Source organism: Aptenodytes patagonicus, chromosome 7, assembly GCF_965638725.1.
Source record: "Aptenodytes patagonicus chromosome 7, bAptPat1.pri.cur, whole genome shotgun sequence".
In the NCBI taxonomy this organism is placed as follows: domain Eukaryota; kingdom Metazoa; phylum Chordata; class Aves; order Sphenisciformes; family Spheniscidae; genus Aptenodytes; species Aptenodytes patagonicus.
Window position 1 is genome coordinate 44,170,181 of NC_134955.1, and position 15,581 is coordinate 44,185,761.

Genomic DNA, 15,581 nt, shown 5'->3' on the forward strand with positions numbered 1-15,581 from the left:
GGCATGAGGTTAAGACAAATGCTGAGTCTTTCAAGACTTGTATAATGTGTTGGAGAGGGACGAGCCTGGGCAAGAAAGTGAGGTGGCAACCTGACCAAAGCTGTGGACTGGAAGAATGATCTTTGTAACAACTTCTTGAATTGGAAAAGAAGATCAAATTTGTAAAGGACAATGAAAAGTGCAAAGCGTCAAACAGGAGATACTGTAACATTGGAGCTATAAAGTGAGTCTAGCTGACAGTTCTAGAATAGATCTGCATTGCAACAGTTTTGGAAAGATAAATAAAATTTACTGATGCTGAACTTTCTGCTTGCAGCTGGGAGAGTTGGCTTTTATTGATGTTGTGCATGTAAAAATTAAAAGGACAAATGCTAGTGATGACTAAGACCTGCATCCAGGTTTGTTGATTATGTAATAACCAAAGCAACAGCTGACGTGTTATTTTATTTAATAATTTAGGACTCTGAACCACATTACTAAGGGAAACTGGATTCATCGTTCCTTGATGAATCCTTACTGTCTCGAACTGCTGCATTTGTCTGAAACTTTGTACCAGTACCAGCTATGCGGAGCTGCTTACTGTAGGTAGTGTAAGTGGAGTGTAGGATGGCTGTGCAGAGAATTAAAGCCTGCTTTTTAAACTTTAGATATTAACTGCAAATTTTTTCTAAGTTAAAACATGTTTGAAGCATTTGAGTTAAATAAGCCAAAATCAGACTAAGAGACCTAGAGGAGCTCGTAGGAGAGGCTCACGCTGCTCGCTGTTATTAATCACAGTAATATCTGTGATGCTGTGTCGCAAGAAATAGTGCTCTTCAGCACCGTGACTAAACATGAAAAATGGCATCATTGTACGATGCCAATAAAGGAGCGGGAAATGTTCATAAAAGGTTGATTCTGTGGTGCTCTTTGCTCCAAAAAATACAGAACTGAGTCACAGTAAGTGGTGTCCGCCTTTATAGTGGCAGCAAGGAGTGCTCCCAGTGCTTAGGTTGTTTCACTGTTTTCAGCATTCGTATTTTTTTAGCTTTACTGTTCTGGTCCTGCTTTGTTCCCAAGGCTGATACGCAGTGGAGAGAGTGTTCTGGGCCCCAGATAGTCAGTTTTGTCCTTCTACATGAAAATGTAATTCTGCATGAAAATGTAATGCTGTTTCAGCTGAATTACCCCACTGAAAACTTGCCACTTGCTTCTGCTCTGCTCCTCCAGGAAAACGCCCAAAATGTGCCACGGTAGCTAAAGAAACGCTAGGGGAAGCTGAAATGACTTGCAGTTTTGAGAAGCGGTGGTACGAGGGCTAGGAGAGACGATGAATGCGTGCGCTCCCTCTCCACACGGTAGAGCTCAGCATGTGATCTTTACCTTCCCTCCCTCTTCTCTGTGGGCACGAGAAAAATCTGTTGCCTGGAATGAAGGAAGCCGTTTCACTCCCCACAGCCCCCTCCTGCCCCTCTCTACCCTGCCCACTGGCTTTCCCAGCTAACCGAGCCTGTTTGTGTTGCAAAGCTGATTTATGTAATCTAGCGTAAGAGATGGGAATGGTGATGCTGCGCTTGCAACGATTAAGGGATGTCTTAAAACTATGTGATAAATTGTGTATTTTTATTAGTAATTTTGAATTGTGATCTGTGGAGACCATTAAGTTTGCATAGGCAAGAAGTCGAAAATTGGAATGTGCCCATTTTATGCAACCTGAATTCTGTGTACACGTACACATATCTCATTCCTTACGATACGGTTTCAGATTACATGAACTCGTGCATTTTTAAAAACCTTCGTGGCACGTTAAAAACATGTGGCTGGCATTTCTGAACTTCTGTGTCCTTCTCTGCATGACAGAAGTGTTTTCAGAACAGCTTTATGCATTTGATGCAGTGCTATCTAAAAGCTCTACCAAGGTGAAGGCTCTGTTTTGATAGATACAATACAAAACCTTACTAAAATTCTCTGGCCGCAGGAGTTGCTAGCCTAAGGAATTATTGATTGGCCTTTGAACTAGAAGTATATATTTTTTTAATACTTGTGATCCAAAGGCTGCATTGTAGTATTCAGCAGCTGGAAGAACAAAACCAGACATTGTACTTCTCTTTTTATATGTCCTTAGCCACAAAACTAAGTGTTGTTCTTTTAGCATGGCCCCTTGTACTAATCGTGGTTGCTGATGAAAGCCCACAGAGGCAGATTCCTTGATGCATCTTTTTAAAGCTTGAGCCTGGCTGCTTAGTTATCTTTCATTCGGTTCTCTTTTGTGCTAGAGGTGTCTGTCTAGGCTTGCAAAGAGGTGGCTACAGCCTATGAACTACTCGATTAATTTCACTAGATACTCATTCCGAAACCAGTGATACTTTTAAATATAAACAATTATGTGCTCATCAAATTACTTAAAGTGTCCCACTAAGAAACTCCTACATAACACAGTTCTCTTTTGGAATAGATGTTTTTAATACCACCTGTCCATGCTGAAGTGAAGGCGCTTACCTTTTTGTTATTTTTAGTGAAGAGATCAGTTTTTACGTATCTGCAAACAATAATTTTTCAGTCTTATCTTTTACTTCCAGCCAAGCTCTTGCAAATGTCCATTGTATATGCTAATCAATCTAAAATATTTTAAATATCTTATGAAGTTTTTTAAGGGGGAACTTTTCCAGTTCCTGAAGCATCTACTTGAGATAATGATTTTTTTTCTTCTCTATAGCAACTTGCAAATGGAGATAGAGGCTTTGAGAATGTGGAGCTGGGTGTCATAGGAAAGAAGAAGAAAATTCCAAGGAGGGTTATTCATTTTGCAAGTGGAGAAACAATGGAAGAATATAGCACAGATGAAGAGGAAGATGAACAAGAGAAAAAAGACCTGTTGCCGCCTGTAGATCCTGTAGGTATTTTAGTTGATAAATTGCTACTTCTGATTTACTGGGTAACTACACACATTTTAGACTTTAATTTTTGCGTCACAAATCTGATTTGGTATTTAGTATTAAAGATTCCCTTAATTTGATTTGCTCTAGGGACTCAGAAATCTGTGAGAAGTATTCCTGAGAAGTTTTGTCCTGGAGTCCTCCTCCGCTAAAGTAGCCCTATTAATTAGAAATGGGTTTAATTTCTTCACGGTTCTAGTCTGTTCTCTCCAGCATTTCCCCTTCTAATAATACTTGCTTGGTGTCTCCTTGATTTGTACTGTCGTTTAAAAAAATGTGCAGGGAAGGCATTTGTTTCCTTATGTTTGGTGACAGTGGAGAGTTGAACCTGTAGTTTAGTGTTACCATACCAGCAATTTGATACAATTAAAGAGTATAGAAGGGAAAGAAACAGATGACTTGCAGAAATAAAGGAAAACTGGTGTAATTCGTGATATATCAAAAACAGGTTTTAAAGGACCTGCCTAGTCCCTGTATGTAACGTTCATCTGTCTTGTAAGCTGTTAAGATGTTGCTCGACCTGTGAATGGAGTCTCCCATTTATTGGTCCAAATTCATGGAGTTTTGACAAGTAAAGCTGCCTCCAATAGCATGTATTGTAGCTGCTAAAATACATTTCCCGTTTTGTCAATGATTCTAGATCTATACTTAGAGGTAAAATGAAATGTATAATCCATTTTGTTCTGTTGGCGTGTCTGACAATCCATTTTGTAGTGATAGTGTATTTGCAAAGCTCGCAGCTGTGCGTGCCAGCACCGGCGACAGCAGCTCCCCACCCTCCGGCAGTCAGTCCCAGAGAAGATCCGCATCCATCTCTTCATCTCTCCACATCCCCAGTCTCATGTTTCTTTTATGACACCCCACGAACTGGTGTCCCAACCACCTCTTTTCTCTACCCTCCTACAACAATTCTTACCCTAATAAATTGAGTCTGCAGTCCTATTCCCTGCGTGCTGGTGGGACTCCCTTCCTGGCCCTCTCTGGGCTTGGTTGCCTGTACTGAGCTAGAGATGGAGACTCTGAAATTGGCTGGGTCCTTCCTGATGTGATGCGGTACGGTCAGGCAGCCGGGAGTCATTGCTTTGTGCAGCAGCTAGTCCTGCCTGGTTGCACGCTGGAGGCAGATGCCGGTGTAGAGCTGCTTGTTCCCACGCTTCAGGTAAGAGTCTTCGCATGCACGGAAACCGGCGCCCTGTTTTCTACTTGGCCTTGCTGTTGAAATGACTTCTGCACCATCATTTGGGAATCCATGATTAAGAAGTGTTGTGGTTGAAGCTCTCTATTTACTGTACAGTAGTAGGCCCTGTATTTATTTATATGCATATCCATCCTGGGAGAGCTTGGCTGTGTTGGAGGGACTGCAGTGAAGAGTTCGACTTTCTCCTCATTCTCTTCTGAAGAAGTGATGAACCATAAGGGGTTTGCTTTGGGAAGGACTGTCAATCAGTTCTTTTTTTCCCCCCCTCTGTAAAATTAATTTATCTTGAAGAAAAAAAGAAGTGGTTTGAGGACTGAGCTGCAGTGAGACTGGGAATTCAGCTGGGATCGGGGTTCCTAGCCATTCGCAGGTGAAGCTGTTGCATTTAATCTTGGATAGATTGATGGTACTGCTATCTCTTTCTTGCTAGGCAGTTCTTGTATACAACGAAAAGTAACAGTCTGATAGTAGGTAGGATATCATCAGTATAAAATACACCTGAAGTTATAGATTGAAAAAAAATGTATTATACTCACAAACAATGAGTAGATGTTAAGCTGCCTTGCTGGGTGTTGTTTTTTTTTTCCTCCCTAAGGATCTTCTTGAAGAAATGCAAGAACTGTGAAACTTACTGAATATTATGGTAATGTTCAGGTAGCTTCAGAGTCAGATCTGTTCCCCATTATGCAGGTCATGTCAGATATCCATGGATGTGTAAGAGATTTTTTCCCAACTATAATTAGCAGGGGACCAGATCTGTGTAATTTTTTGTGCCATTTCCTCTCAGTAGAAGAGTTCCACTGTGGTGCAGCGATGGAAGGCTCACGAGCCTTGATGTACGTGTGGTGAGGCCAGAGACGTGCATGCTGCTGTACAAACAGACACTTAACTAAAGAGCCCTCAGATGTGCATAACAGCCGGGAATGCTGTGTGATCGTTCTCCTGCTTTCCTAACATGGATTTTTTTTCTGAATACCAAAAAGTATATTGTATGGCACAGTTAAGATTGCTTTGTTCTCCTTTTATAGTTTATTAATCCTTAATTTTTATCACACTTTTTAATAAAAGGACCCCTCAAACCAGAATAGTTTATTGTTGAGCACAGTATGCCTTATTATGTATTGCTTTTTACCTTGACAGAATAAACTTGATTAGACCAAGGGTTGCCATTAAGTGAAGTTTACCTTATCTGCTGCATGCTTCGTGTATCCCAGCTGAGCCAGTCAATTGAAGAAATGTTAGTCCAAGCTGAGCTTTGATGTTTTAGCCAACAGCTGCCTTAAAAATATTTTTATTGTAGGATTTCTATAAAAGCAATTAAATAGTCAGTTTGCTGAGACCAGCATGTCTAAAACTTGTTATCTCAGTTGGGATACAAAAAAGTATGTTGCAAGTAATAGCTGTTTCTGGTCCAATTGATTTTTAGAAAAAGCACATTTAATATTTTGAATAGAAACTTTGCATCATGAAATTTCAAAGCTCAGCTGGTATTGGCATCCTGGCAGCTTCTGAATGAGTTTAAGGGAAACAAATATTTTGCCGTGTTGTAAAGAAATGTCTTCAGTAAGTACCTTGGTTTAATTGTATTCTAGAGCTAAGCAGACAATGACAATGTCTTTTTTACTAAGCAAAGTAACATGTATATATCCTGGTAATATGATAACCAAAGCACTCAGTGTGATGGACTGCTGCCACTCATAACAAAAGAAATTCTCAGAAATAGCTGGGTCTTAAATTTTGCTTTGAAACAATGATTCTGATACTTCTATAGGTCAGCACTCAGTTAATTAACATTCTTGGACTGGAACGTCCATTCTGTTGTGGTTTGGGTTTTTTTTTAAGAACGAGTTGAATCCAGAACACAGGGAATGCTTAATAAATTTTTCCCTGGATTTTTTAGATAATAGCACTCAGTATTATCTGAGTGTTCTCAAGTTAAAATTTAAATGCTTTAATAACATAAATGCTTTAATTTTAACTGAGTCTTCTATTCTGTCCTAAAATTTAGGTGCTTACACTTTACATGTAAATCCCCTTTTGCTTCTGTCCACCAAAACTTTATTTTGTAGTAATTAAACTTCTCTAACCTGTTCTAGAAGATAACCTTTCTGTTTATCCCTGGAGGGCCACTTGCCATAAACTCTTTGTTGCATTCACCTATTACATGAGTAGGCAGAAGGTGGAGTGTAAGTCTTTGCAGAGCAACTGTAAGCCGTATAACTGTTGGTGATAACCTTAGAATTCATCCTGAGAACATCTCTGCAACAAAGCTCCAGAAGAGATTTAATTTTATTAACCTTCAGTGCTTAGAAAGGTTGAAACATTCTTGCAGGAAGATTACCTTGATATCCTGTAGTTAAAAGGAGCTTAACTTCAAATAGCAAAAAGTCCTCTCTTGAGGACCATTGAACTCTAATTTTCTTTTAAGAATTTGGGGATGAGGGAGAAAAATAGTCACTGACCAAGTAATAGCTACTCGTAATATGGTAGAAGCTTTTTGATGGAGGATGGTGTGTGTGTTTCTGATCTTGTTTTCACTGGCTTGTCTTAGATGCCACAGTTCTACATGGTGCATACACTGAAGGAACTATTATAGCAATGACCAGTCAATAGTTAAACTAATTTAAAATGCATCTTGGCACAGTAAACAATGGAAAAATATCTATTTGGTGGTGTATATTAACTCTTAAACACAGGATTTGTTTTTTCTTAAATTGGGAAATGATTCTTTTCCTTATTTTGCCATTTTCTCTGGCAAAAAAGAAACCCTTGTTCTTTGGAAAGTTCAAGTGTTATTAGGGACTGAAATCTGGCAAAAATAAATATAGATGTGGGTTGTTTAGGAACATGGTGCACTCAGAAGTTCAAGGGAGCGCGTGTGTGCTCCTTTCGGCAGTCCCATACTGGGAAGCAAAATCACGTGCTGTTGTTGAACCAGAGCCCTCTTGGTTTTATCAATGGTTGAATCCATTATGTTCATTTCTCCTTAAAATGCAGCACTTGGATTAAAATTGTACATTAAGAATTTTTGTAATTTAAAAACCAGTTGTCATAACCATTGTGTTTTCCATTTTAAACAACAAAATAAAGTCAGGATAGCTGAATAGTATAATTAAGCGTTGTAGAAATGTATACTAAAGAGGCTGATGGCAGGAGAAATACTGTCCCCTTATAATAAACCAGTGTCCTGTGTTTCATACTGCTGCCCCTTGTTTCCAGTCAAGAAATACAGTATTATTGTGTCCTTGCATTGATTAAAGACCGAACATTAAGGCTTCTCTAGCCAAAGGAGGTTGACATACAGTATCTGGGTATGTGGTTCTTACTGAACATTAGTAGGACCTGACTTGGGTACCGTTTTCCAGTATCGCTCAATGCATTAAAGCTACTTCATGGAGTAGGATTAGTTTGTACTGAGCCGTTGCCTAATGGCCCTGTTCATATCACCTGAATGGTTCTGGTTTTCTCCAGTACCTCTTCTTACCTCATGTTCGCCATTCCTGCTTCAATCTCCCAGGTGCTCTGGGAAACCACCCGAACTTACCCTGAGGAAGTAAGGGGGGGGGGGAGGAGGATTGTTCCTTGAATGTGTTCCCTTGTTCCTGGTTGTTCTTGGTGGCTTAACTCTCCAAGGCATCTCCTTTCTCCTGTTGAATTTTTGTGAAGTCGCTTCTCTCATGGTTTTCTATTGCCTTTTGAGACACTTGAAAGAATGCTCCTTTTTTAAATTGAGGGGACTGGCAAAGCCTTGCTTGGCGGGGGTGAAGAAGCGTCCGGTTGGGCTTTGTCAGAAAGCAGAGGTTTCCATCAAGCTGAACTTAGAAGTGCTCCTAACATAACAAACTGTTTTTTAGTGGTGGTTGGGGAACAGTAGAAATAGACAGAACCTCTCTGTCTGTAGAGCCTCAGATCTTCCCTACATTTGTGTTACCACAAACATGTTAGAATATTCTGTGTCTGAGTTAGTTCTGTCACATTGAGGTTCAGCCTGTCTTTTCGCTCTTAGATGTTAAGGGGGCTCTTGTAGCTTCTTGTTTACAGCCGCGCAGCAGGCCCCTGTTTGTCCTGCGCACTGTGTGAATGCTTTTTAACCTTGTCACCTCGTTATGAAGGATTGTACAGAGCCTCATCAATGCCATTATTTGCACCTGTGGCAACAAGCTTTTCCAGTACTTTTCTTGACTTCTTCAACTGAACAAACTCCGAAATGATTGTCGTTAGCCTGTCTGCCAACTGAGCACATAATCAACAAGCTGGAGGTGCTTTTGTGCAAGCAGGATAGCAGCTGGTTTTGCTTACACTCTTACCTTGGCAGGACATTTTCCATACCCACTGCCAAAAATACACAGCATCTGGCTTTTTTCAGCCTGCCCAACTTGAGTTTCTGGCTTGACAGACGATTTCTTGCTGCACTGATTTGTAGAGGCTATGCTTGGAAAGCGCTGAAGTCTAGTAGCTTGTGTGTGTGTGCATACTGAGGCTATACCAACTAGTCTCTGTATCTGTATTATTTAAAATAATATTGATTGTCCTGTACAGATATCTATTAAATAAGATCACAGAAAATGGTTGCTATCAAACAGTTTTTAGCAGCACGTTATAAATACATAATGTAACTGCGTGGAGCTAATGGGTTTCATTTAATAAAAGCTGACACTTTTAATTGCTACTTTCCACAAGGAGAGTACCGCTACAGAGATCTTTACTGGGGGGAAATACATAACAAAAAGCTTGCCTGAATACAACAGACTGTTAACTATAAACATGTTTTCGTTCACTATGAAATTTGAGTTTGCCTTTTCACAAAAGTGAAAGCCTACAGCTTTTTCCCAGTTAGATTGGAATCTGCTTTTCCCCTTCTCCTTTTTATTACATGGCTCGTTGTTTGTTTTGCCTTTTTTTTTTTAAAGAGATATAGCCTCTTTCCTTAGTGAAGAGGATAATCTATGTATGCCCATTAATTTCTAAATTTTCTTTAAGTTCCTATGTGTAAGTATCTCCATTTGTCTGGAGGCTGCAGTACTTCCTCCGTGGTGGTGAATACACCATAGTTGTGCAAAGGGCAACTCCCCCTCCTTGTCTTCCCGGCCTGTCCTTCCTAAAGAGTCTGTATCCCTCCATTGCAGCACTCCAGTCATGCGAGCCATCCACTGCATCTCTGGGATCCCGACAAGATCCCAGCCCTGCAGCTGCACACAGATCTCTCATTCCTCGTGTTTACTTCCCACACTGCATGCCTTCGTGTGCAGGCACTTCGGGGAGACTTTCTCACCTACATGCAAATGCTTGAGGTGACCCCACTTGATCCCTATTTTGTTCATTTTGTGTTCCTCGCTGTTCACATCACCCCAGGCCCTTTACTTGTCAGCCCTGTTCATCGCTCCCTCAGAGGGCTGCAGTAACTCTCTCCCTCCCTCATCGTTCCTGGTTTTCTTCTTCAGGTGCAATTCCAAATGACAATTTGTATCTGGTTGTAAATACTTGGAAGCAGCCTCTTGCTCAGGGACCACTTGAAGGTTTGGTTTGGTTTTAAACAGTCTTTTGCAGTTCTCTCATCATTGTAATGAGGGATTACTTGGTTAACCCACTTCTCGTCTTGGCCTGATGGAATTCAGAACATTATGGAAAGGTCTTTCTAGTTATAGGAGTTACCTTGGAATTGAGTTGGATGCTTGTCATTTCCCAAGTCTGGGAGTGGGAAACAAAAACCAGTGAAACAAACGTTCCCAAATAGATGTAAACTGTAGTTATATCTTACAGTGATACCTTGCTTCATGTATGTCTGGTCTAGACTTATTTTAAAGCAAAAATATTGTGGTAGCTGGCAAACAGGAAACATTGCAGATCTTTCTTCTCAATCTCTTTGAGCTTTTGCGTGTATTATTATGTGTCATGAACATACAGCTGTATGTATTCATACTACTCTTGTTCTTACAGACAACGCTCACATGGGGACCCTACTTGTGGTTTCACATGCTGCGAGTTGCCACATCAACCTTATCAGGTATTGCTTTATTTAATTCTTGGGTAAACCGGTAATGGAATATGGCAAGTTACTTTGACAGACTGTAAATCATCTGTGTGAGCTACTGGCCATTTTTTCAAAAGTACGAATGAACCTGTATTTTAATCTGTGGAGACGTATTCTCTTGCCTTAGGCACTTTGGTTTTTTTACTTTCAATCAACAACTCTTGAATGGAAGAACAAACAGAAAATACCCTTTTGCTGAACACTTTTTCCCTCCCTTTTTCTCCATATGGAGATAGGGTGGTGTCGGCAAGGGAGTATATTGGCTTTCTATTAGGTTTTGCATGGAACCGTTTTGTGTGATGTTATCTGACAAGAATGCTGTTTGGAGTAACTAAACTGACAGTTTTTATGAAGAAGACAACTAGAAATTATCCCAGGAGCACATCTAGTCCTGTGCTTTACAACAGACTTCTGAGGTTACAAACCAAACAAAAATAAGACTATTGTCAAGAGTCTTAAACTCACTGCATAGAAGTTTGTTTGACCTGTGGACCTCTTAAAATTTTTTTAAGTTTTAAAAATGCTTGTCCTAGTCTGTGTTCTTCCCAAGGTGTAAAATACCTTTATTGGGGTTTTTTGACAAATATTGTGGAGTTTCTGTCCTTATACACCTAGTTTTGAATATTTCTAAAAACTATTGGCAGTCTATTCTATTAATTAACCTATCCTTATTTTTAGAAACACTTTTTCTCTAATGTACAGCGTAATTCTATCCCTTGTCATATCTGTTCTTCATACAGAAAAGTAGATACTGCTTTTCTTTTTTTAGCAGTCTTTTATGAATTTGAATATTAGTACTTCCTTCTTCCCACTTCAGTTTTGCCTCTTACATTTGTAATTTGAACTGGTCTTTTGCACAGAGCTTTGGATGCCAGGATATCTATAAAATTAGTTATTGTGAATATTCATTGAAGCAGTCAGTTGCTAACTTCTAACTTGTTTTCCCTGAAGATAGCTAACTCATTTGCATCCTCAGGGCAGATTTGCAATTTGAAGTGCAATATATTTGACTTCTTGCTTGCCTTTACTCAAGGACCAGTGCTGTAGCCATCATCATGGTAAAGAGACTGACTGACACAAGCCCACCTGTTTCATACTTCTGACTGTGCACTACCTGTTTTAGCAAAGTAGCGCTGCACGTGGCCTCCAGCTTGAAAATTGAGACAGCTGAAACCTAAATATTTTATTAATCCATTAGTATGCAACACAGAACATTGTTAAAACTGCTACTGACTTGAAGTATGCATATATCAATAAGTAACTCTCTAGTTTGCTGGTACCATTAGACTGAAGTGCCGATACAGTTGGTTGCCATGTATTTTTGTCTAACCTTAATTTTCAGTTAAAGTTCAGTTAAAGGCTTATCCTTTAACTGATCCCCTAGCAAAGCAAACCTACATCCAAAGCTGAAACTAGTAGAATTCAAACAAACACTACCACTATCTAGATTCTCATTAATTTCCGTGTTCTTCTCCTTCTGTTCATTCTTTATCTTAAAGAACAATTATTAGTATATTGAGCTAATAATTACGTGTAAGTAGATTAGCCTAGCAGATTTTGGTTTTGTCTTTTGAGTGAAGTAGGACTATGGAAAACCATTCAGGAAAGATGATGATACCTTTTAAAATAAAACTTAAGAATTTCCTTCTAGATACTAATCGTATGAAAACTTCTCTTTATTTTTTAGTGTGTGATTTCCTTGGGGAAAAGATTGCATCTGTTCTGGGGATAAGCACACCAAAATACCAATATGCCATTGATGAGTATTACAGAATGAAGAGAGAGGTATGTGTGTGAAATAGGGTTCTTGCACTCCTTTTCTCCCAACTTGCCTTCCCTGGTATTCTAAAAAATGAAATTTGAATTCCAGCATTAAAATGAAGTTTTGGAACCTCTATTTCAGCTTGCCTTCAGTTTTCATTTGACACACAATTAATGCTCGCTTATCCATCAGCCTTTTCTCACCAGCTCATCAGTCCTAGAACTGGCTGGTCCTGACTACTGCTCTATTTGTTTCTCTTGTGCAATGCATTTTCAAGTCAACAGCATGAGAAAAGTTGGACGGAGCAGTTACTGGACACTGTATGTAAAGAGGCGGCTGCTAGGAATATACTTTCCAACTCTAGAACTTGTTCAACGAAGGGTCAAGGGTAAATTGAACATGATATTACCATTTGTTCTAAACCATAACTGGAAATGACTGATAGGTAGCCAGTGCTTTATGCAAAAAAAACCTTAATAATCTTCATTTGGAAGAGATGGGAAACATACTTAAAGCTTTACTACCTATTTTTCATGGGTCTTTATTATTAAGAGCAGAAAAAGCTTTAGAGAAAGGTCTACCTACAACTATTGCTATTGACTAAAAACTGCTTATCTAGACATGTGACATTTTTTCTGTGTTTATTTAACACAGTTTAATCCTTCACTTCTGGTGATTTTTTTTTTTTCCATAATGGGAATTCTGGAATATACCTCATCTTATGATCAATTAGTGACCATTTTCTAGTGGAACAAATGTCCTTGCCTTGTAATAGGAACTGCTATGCTCTTATGGAAAGATGTAAAGTGAATGTAAGTAAGCGGTAAATAGTAGCTTACGAATCTGGTTATCTGGTTTTAGGAGGAAGAGGAGGAACAGGAAAATAAGATGTCAGAAGAAGCAGAAAGACAGCATCAGGAACAGCAGAACAAGCCACAGGCTGAAGCTCCTGTCCAGACAGACCAGCCTGAAGCGACAGCATGCACTTCATTCGTGAACGTAAACTTTGAAAATGAGGGGGATTGCCAGTCCGTTGAGGAAAGTAAACAAGATGTAGTTCCTGTCCCTCCTTAAGTGTAAAGCTCTGTATAATGTAGGAAATAGGAAGTGTCAGGTGTCACAATCTGGCTATAAGAAGCAGGAAAAATAGGATTATACTTGTTCAGTGAAATACAACTTTTAGCATTCTTATTGATCAGGAGAGAGCTAGGCGATGTCTGTTCAGTCTGTCTGCCTAATAAAGGCTGAGGCATTCTGCCAAATTGGCACTTCAGTTAAAATGAAAATTGCACTACAAACATTTGGTTGAAAATTGAATGTGTGAGCTAATTTCTGTGTAAAGCAAGTAAAAATGTCTTTTCTTTGAATTGCTGTGTCTCTAACACCTGTGGATTGCAGATGCAGTGCTGTTTCCTACGTCTAAACTGATTTGCACATTGTTTGCAACTCGGCTCTCTATGAATAGATTAATAGGAATCAATATCCTGTAACTCACAAGTCATTATAATAGCGTCCGATTTCCCCTATTTATTGTCACTGTTGTGTGCATGTATTTTTTTCTGTTGTTGTTTAACACAAGAGATAATGTTAGATTTGATGTTAATTAGATTTAAGGGTCCACGGACTTTTTTTAATTAAAAAAAAAAAATTTAAAGGAGGCGGTAAACACCCTTAGGAGCTTACTAACAAGTACCAGCACTCTTGGAGGCTAATAGTGCTCAGCTGCTCCGTTCAGTGCTGTAGCAAAGTACAGAACTAGCATCAGTGTAAGATGTTCTCGCTCCAAGTCCAAGAATTGAGACCCAACTGCTTGCATACTTTACATGCTCTGAATGGTCCTGGGAAATACCTACAGTCTTGCTAAATTATACTGAATGCGCTGGACACTGTGTATGGTACCAACAGAGAACTGTGAAAACTTTTTGGACAGAGATTACCTGAGTCAGTGTACTTGATTAACCTAAACAGACTATTGGTTTAATAGTTACCAGTAAGGGATGTGCCATTGCAGGTGTTTTTCCCCCCTCTAGCACAGAATACATAAATAAATAGAAATCACAAAACCAAACTTAAAATTCTTCCTTTTTCTTAAATAAACGAAACACTTTGCTGCAATAGTGCAACAACAGTAATTTTTATTTTTGTCTAAGTAAGTGAAACACAGGTAGCTCCAGAGCTTTTAAGTAGCTCCAAATACCAATTAAGGCTATTTTACTGCAATAACTGTTGTTCTACTTGTAGCTTGTAAAAGGCAAGTGGTTTACTTTGCGACAGTCAGATGTCAGCGCCCCAGTCACTTTCTATAGAGAATTGTTTTAGATAAAGGAGCAGAGAACCTGCACTAGTTACCGTGTGAAACATTACTTCTGTCCTTGAGATTTCTAAAAAAAAAAAATTAAAAAATAGCCTTCAGTGAAATTTTGTGTTGGGTATCATCATATGCCCCGGCCTCGGTCCCACCACCAACTAACTAAGGAACCTGATGTAACATCAGAGGCCAGGTAACTTGGCTGTAAGTTTCCAGAGTTCAGTTACGTATTTCAGACAACCCTCTGCCTGAACTAGTGTCCTGTAGAGCACAAATTCCTTCTCCTCTCATCTGCCCTTAGCATTCCAGCACTACAGAAAGTCTTCTGAGGAGGATTCAATCAGCTCTAGTCCATCTGTTTTGATACTCTCTTCTCTGCCTCTTTTTGAATTGTAAGATGGAGGCTGCTGACAGCTGTGTAAAATCATTCCTTAGCCCTGAACATCTGCAAGGGAGAGCTTGGTTCAAACACCTGGGGAATACACAGAAAACCAGCTTGTTGGGAGTTCTTACACTGTCAAAGATCGAAAGCCTCACATAGCTCAAGAGTAAAACCTTTACAGCTGAAGGATGCTTTGCTTTTCTGCCAAGAAATTAATGTCAGTTGCGTTGGTTTTTTTCCTCCTCTCCCTACTATCTCTTGCATCAGAAATGCTCTCACTGCCTTGGGTTTAAACTTCTTTGTATAAAATACTGTATTACTCACTGTGCCTTAACTTAATCCTTCCTTCAGTTTTTTGCAAACTGAAAGTGGTTACTTTCATAATGGGTTAATTTTTCTGTAAATGCATTAATTGGTTATTTTATATTTAATATAATTTTTGAACTGGAAGTTGGCTATGGCTTTTCCTTTAAAACTGTGTGGTCTTTGCAACTTTATGCCTGCACACAGGAGCATGTGCCTGTTCACCGTCTTCATCTTTACTGAGTCACACATCCTGGTGGAATATTCAAGCACTAAAACTACCCCTTCCTTACAACCTCATGTAGTAGTTGTTAACGTACTCAGTGTGTTCAGCACTACCTCAAACTAATAAGTAATGCAGGACTGCAACCACCTCTGGCCTGGAGCTATTGTAATTTTATCTGAAAGTTGAAACATCTCTACAGCTCTGTTAAAAGAGTTTCACTGCTTTAACTACTGCTGTAGCTCAGCTGTACGATTAAGTTAAATTACATAAAATACTTGCCCAGGAGGTTAAGTTGGTGAAAGCCTTTATACAGGTGTTTGGATTAGTTTCAACTAGACCTAAAGCTATAGTGCAGTTTTACTTCTGTTAATGAAGCTCTTAAGAATTAGGTAACTATTCAGTCAGTTCAATAGTTAAGTTACTTACCCTTTCTGTTAGACACTTAAAGCTGGACAC

General features: G+C 39.3%; 1 protein-coding gene across 3 annotated transcripts in view; it reads left to right on the plus strand.

Annotated features, from left to right (window-relative positions):
* Positions 1–15,284, plus strand: part of LOC143163528 (signal recognition particle subunit SRP54) — a 36,969-nt gene extending 21,685 nt beyond the window's left edge. The window contains exons 1-5 of one of the 3 annotated variants that reach the window (XM_076345033.1): positions 1,216–1,337; positions 2,696–2,872; positions 10,051–10,117; positions 11,832–11,929; positions 12,768–15,281. In XM_076345033.1, the coding sequence (XP_076201148.1) occupies positions 1,314–1,337; positions 2,696–2,872; positions 10,051–10,117; positions 11,832–11,929; positions 12,768–12,980 (579 nt within the window). In that variant the 5' untranslated portion in view covers positions 1,216–1,313 and the 3' untranslated portion in view covers positions 12,981–15,281. Of the gene's footprint in view, positions 1–1,215; positions 1,338–2,695; positions 2,873–10,050; positions 10,118–11,831; positions 11,930–12,767 lie in introns of those variants that run through there. The other 2 variants (XM_076345032.1, XM_076345034.1) reach the window with 2 other exon arrangements.
* Positions 15,285–15,581: the final 297 nt, after the last annotated feature.